This window comes from Monosiga brevicollis, genomic scaffold (genome assembly GCF_000002865.3).
Source record: "Monosiga brevicollis MX1 MONBRscaffold_49 genomic scaffold, whole genome shotgun sequence".
In the NCBI taxonomy this organism is placed as follows: domain Eukaryota; class Choanoflagellata; order Craspedida; family Salpingoecidae; genus Monosiga; species Monosiga brevicollis.
The window spans coordinates 189,357-194,600 of record NW_001865086.1 but is presented as its reverse complement, the minus strand read 5'-3'; the positions used below and the strand labels follow the sequence as shown (position 1 = coordinate 194,600).

Here is a 5,244-nt window from a genome sequence, read left to right as displayed (position 1 = left end):
GCATTGTCCCTCGCCTTTGTTATGTCAAGGCAAATGCACGTCGCCCAACTCAACCCTCGCGTTGCTGCCCACCTCACACGCTCCAATCACATGTTCTCAGATAGGCCAAACGCCCCTCGTTGTCGGACGTGGACAAGGGCATGGCGTCAAGCTGGAGCCCGTGTTTGCTGCTCACGAGGCTCGCCTATCACAACCACCCGCACCACTCGCTCCGCCCACGCCGGCACCGCCTTCCGCCTGGCTACCGCCTCTGCCCACCACCCCCACCCTCGAGGTGAGCCTGCTCCCCCATCTTGTTTTCCCCAATGCATTTACTACCCCAATTCCTACGGCCTCATCCAACCTAATCACGACCAATGGCACCACACAACCCTCCATTAGACCACGGCCTCTGTTGTGGTGGCGGTGGACAAGTGGTTCAAGCCGCTCTTGCCCACGCACCACCACCCATCCCCTCCCCCACCTCGATGCCTTTATCAGCGGTGCCGCCAAGCAAAACCCCAATCTTGCAACGGCGGTTGCTTCAATCCGCAAAACCATCGATGAAGCCCCACCAGAGTTTCCTGCCATGGACTGGCCTGCCTTCCAGGCGACCATTACCCAGGCTCTGAACGCACTCGACCAGGCACTGGCAGCGCCCAAAGCGTTGAACAGCCGCTTGGGTCAATTGGACCCCAACACTGACAGCCTAGAATCAGTGCTCCAAGAGCTGCATGATATCACAGCTGGGTTTGAGCTGCAGCCAGCTTTTCTCGAGCTTCAGACCGTGCTGGCAGCATGCCCAGCTCCACCCACCACGCCAGTGATCGCGCCCAAAACGACACCCACCGACCTGGCGGCGGCCCTGAGCAAAGTCATCGTTCTGAGCGGCGTGGAACCCAAACGTCAGGAGCTGCTCACCAGCGCCAACAGCAACCTCAAGCGCCTCGTGCTGGCCTTGATCGATGCTCTGGGCGCCGTGGCAAGAGCGGGAACCACCGACACAATTCATCGCGTGGAGACGCTACGGCAGTGCGCGCAATGCGTGGATGCAAGTGCACCGCCGCCAGCCGAGACATTGCCCGAGGCTTGGGAGCAGCTGTGCCAAGCGCACAAGAAGCTGAGCCTGCTCGAGCAGAATGGTCTCGAGCAAATTGCTCAGTGGCAACCACCTACAGACTACGAGCATCGGGATTGGTACTTGGCGTTTGTGCACCACGAGTCGCAAGCTCTGCTGCAGCAGTTACAAGACATGATCGACTGGCAGGCCACGACGCTCTCCGTGTTGACCTCGTGCATGAGTCACGTGGACAGCTTAAACCAAGGCGTCGATGATGAATCGGTTGCTGCCAACGAGGAACTAACCAAGGTGGAGACTGAGATTCAAGGTATCAGCGCGGCATTGCAGCTGGTGCCTGAAACTGTTCGGTCTGGTCTCGAGCAGGAACTCAAAAAGCTAGAAAAGCGACGCGCCATTTTGCGACAACAATTATCAGATCAGCCACACGTGGACCACGTCGCAGAGCTCGCCCAGCTGCTGCACCAACACTTCCCAGCACTGCTGGTCTTTCTGTACCCTGAACAAAGCACGCTGGGAGCGCGGCTCCGCACAGTGCTTGGCCCCGACCTTCCAGCCAGCCTCATCTTGGAGGCCATGACCGAAGTAGACCAGGGTTTGACGCTATCCAGCTTGGGCCAGCTTGATCTTCAATACAACCAAAACCACATGGTGTACAAGGCCCGTGCCGCGCTTCCAGAGAGCCCTGAACAAGATTTGGCTGTCAAGGAGTATGCTTTTGCTCGGCAACACAAGCAGGATCAGTGTCGTACATTTCTGCGTGAGCTCCGCGCCATGCGCCAGCTTGAGCACCCACACATCATTCCGGTTCTTGGCGCGCTCGTGGACGTGCACAGTGGCCACCCCAGCGCCTACTTGGTGCAGCCGTGGTGTACACAGGGGGATCTGCAGCAGTGGCTCGGCAAGGCGCGCCACCTGGCTACCTCAACCGTGATGGCGAGTCTGATGACTCAGCTGCGCACGGCCCTGGCGTTTATGCATAGCAAGGGCCTGGTGCACCGGGATGTCAAGCTGAGCAACGTCATGCTGGATGGCGAGGAGGACCAACCTGTTGTGCGGCTCGGTGATTTCGACATTGCCAAGGCCGCTGCTGAAGCCACCATGCTACCATGCACGGCCACTGCATCGTCGGGCACGGCAGGCTATGTAGCACCGGAGGTGCTTTTCGGCCAGGGTCGTGTAGGTGCGCGTCCGGCACAGGATGCCTTTTCCTTTGGCTGCGTTGTCTACAACACGTACATGTATCCACAAACGGTGCCACCAGCCCGTTTACCCACGGATCAGCTTGTTGACAAATGCACATGGGATTCGGTAGCAGGAAACGCAGATTTCGGTTTTCCGCACTTGGCGGCTGAGGTGAGCGTATTGTGAATCTCTGAAACGACAACTGGGCACCGCGCCTCTCGTGTGGAAACTCACTTTGGTTTCTCTGATGCAGATGTGCGATTCGTCGAGTGATTTGTACAAGGAAACGCGGGCTTTGCTTGCAACAGATCCGAAGCAACGGCCAAGCCTTTTCAGCGCCAAGCAGATTTCGCAGCAGCTTGCCATCGCCCAAGTTGGGCCAGCCATTGATGTCTTGCGCGACGCGCCCGAGCTCGTGTCAGAGGTGCGTCGCTTGTGATTGCTTTTTTTTTTTTTTTTTTTTTTTTTTTTTTTTTTTTTTTTTTTTTTTTGGCTCTTCCACAAGTCGTCTGATTTGTATCTCTGGGTGGCTAGGTGGGTGAGCTACTGAAGCAGCTGAACACCGGTGGGCGGGAACCAGCGAATATTGCAGTGCAACGGGTAGAGCGCGTGCACAACCCCGTGCTGTGGGAGCGCTACAGCGCCAAGCGACGAGAGATGTTGCATCGTATCAAAAATCAAGTGCACTATGATCAGCTCCAAACGGCCACATCGGATGCGCCCTCGGGCTCTCCAGCTCTGCTTCGCGATACATCCTGTCAAGAGCGCCTGTTGCTCCACGGCATCGCCCCTGACACAATGCTACGCGACAAGATTGTGCGCCTGGGCCTTGACTATCGCTTTGCCGGCAGCAGCGCTGGCCACCGATTTGGTCTCGGTGTTTACTTGGCGGACCATCCCGGCAAGGTAGGGCAGCGCTGGCTGTCAATCTCACCTGTCTACCCAAGTGCTGTGGTGCTGACGCAATGTGCTTGTATGATTTCAGAGTCATCAGTATGCCGGTGCTGGACCCAACGGCGAACGAATGCTCGTCATCACGCGAGCCCTGCTGGGTCATGCCTTTGTCCACCCATCACCTCCTTCTGGGGCGCTGGCGCCACCGCTCCTGCCAAATGCGCCCAACAACGAGCGGTGCGTTGGGCAAAATCGACCATCTGTTGCATGTTGCCTTTGCCCGCCTTCTGATCTGACTTGTTGCGTTTGCCATTGAATTTTCTGCAGGTATGACTCGGTTGTCGCGACACCCTCTGGGGAATTCCATGAGGTGATTTTGTTTGAGAATGCCCAAATCTATCCCGAACTAGTTGTATACTACACGGCCAAATAGGATGAGCCGGACTAGGTGCTAGTTTGTTGTGAGCGGCAAATCCTTTGTCCAGCTGCTTTTGCACACAATCAGCGTTATCGATGAGGGGTCTTCCCACAGGAACCCCTATGGAGCTGGTGCGACTTCATCCCCTGACTAACATACACACCGAGACGTACTGAGGCGTGCCCTCCCTCTAGGGGGCACATGCGTCGACCCGTGTGCTTCGTGTACCTTGCAATGTCTTGGCAGCCAGCCTTGTCTGATAAGCTTGTATTCACTGTTGTTCGTTGTTATCTGTTTGTTGTGACACCTCTGGCTGGCACGGGTTGCACTTTCCCTGAGCGTCCCTACAGCCATTCCAATGGAGCATCTGTTCTGGTCTGGTCACTGTGAATGCTTGCCGACCGCAGCTGGTTCAATTGATCTCGAGACACCACCAAACTTCTTGTTTTGTCCCGACGGACGTCTCTCAAACCTTTTTTTCAAAACGCCTCCTCAACACGACCCGCTTCCTCGCAAACCCAAAACTGGCCTTTCACATGCTGTGGGGCCTGACTGCTGGCTGTCTGAATAAACGGCATACCTTTCCATACTTGGATCGAAAGATCAGTATGCTAATCTTCATGTATTTGCTGCTGAGCAAGCTTCTAGAGCACAGACTGAGCAGCTGGCTGGAAAAGCGAGGCAAGCTGGACACGCCCGGCGACTATGCTGCATTTCATTGACAAACGAGCACGTCGGTCAACGCTTGGGGTACGCCGCGACCCTTTGGATGTCGACCTTTGTGATTCATCGACTCTTGGCCGAGTCAACCAGCGCTCTTGGCAGCCTAATCCACAATCAAGCTCGGCAAGCTGGAGACACAGCCGAGCAAATGACCGTGTGCAAACCAAGGTGTCGTCTCAACTGATGCATCGAGTAGACTCGCATCAATGGCATGTTTTGTTTGGACGAGATGGCAAAGCGCAGTATGGCCGAGTTGACAGCAGCCCGAGAAGCATTGGAAGTTTGCTATATTCCATCAGTTGGAACCCGGTGACTGACCTCTAGCCCGAGGCAAATCCTGTTGTTGTTATTGTTGTTGTTGTTGTTGACGTGTGGTGTTTGTGTGCAGGTGTGCGAGGCGACGAGCGATTTGTACAAGGAATCATGGGCCTGCTTGCAACAAATCTCAAGCAGCGCCCAACTCTCTTCAGCGCCGGGCAGAGTGTGCAACGCCCAAGTTGTCGGGCCAGTCATTGACGTTTTGTGCGACGCACCCGAGCTCGTGTCAGAGGTGTTGCTTGCTGATATAGTTACAATTATATTCTTTTTATTTTGACAAGCCGCGTGGTTTGAATCTATTGTGTGGCTAGGTGGCTGAACCGCAGCAGCGGCATGATCTGTTGGATATACTTTGCTTTGACAATTGTCGGGACGGAAACAGTCATGATCAAGTCGCGAAACAACAAATTTAGCGATTGGAGGCTTCACAACAGGGGGCCTGGCGAAAAGCAGCGGGACGTGCCAACAAATCACCACCACACTGCTGTCTTGTACTGCTGGAATGATACAGGACATGTCTTGAAGATGTCCTCAATCTCGCCTGCATTTATGCAGCTTGCCTCGTAAAGACTGATGCTCGTCAAGGGGGGCTCTCTTCTGGGTCGTGCCAGGATCGGACCCAAAAAATCAAATTCCTTTGCACTTGTGA

The 5,244-nt window shown here is 55.3% G+C and overlaps 1 protein-coding gene across 1 annotated transcript in view; it reads left to right on the top strand.

Moving 5' to 3' along the window:
- The window catches only part of MONBRDRAFT_12954 (uncharacterized protein), a gene marked incomplete at both ends in the record, with an annotated part of 14,064 nt that overhangs the window by 2,906 nt on the left and 5,914 nt on the right, over positions 1 to 5,244 (top strand). Inside the window, 5 exons of the mRNA XM_001750841.1 lie at positions 101 to 2,413; positions 2,496 to 2,666; positions 2,777 to 3,148; positions 3,228 to 3,373; positions 3,464 to 3,506. Of these exons, the coding sequence (XP_001750893.1) occupies positions 101 to 2,413; positions 2,496 to 2,666; positions 2,777 to 3,148; positions 3,228 to 3,373; positions 3,464 to 3,506 (3,045 nt within the window). The remainder of the gene's footprint in view (positions 1 to 100; positions 2,414 to 2,495; positions 2,667 to 2,776; positions 3,149 to 3,227; positions 3,374 to 3,463; positions 3,507 to 5,244) is intronic.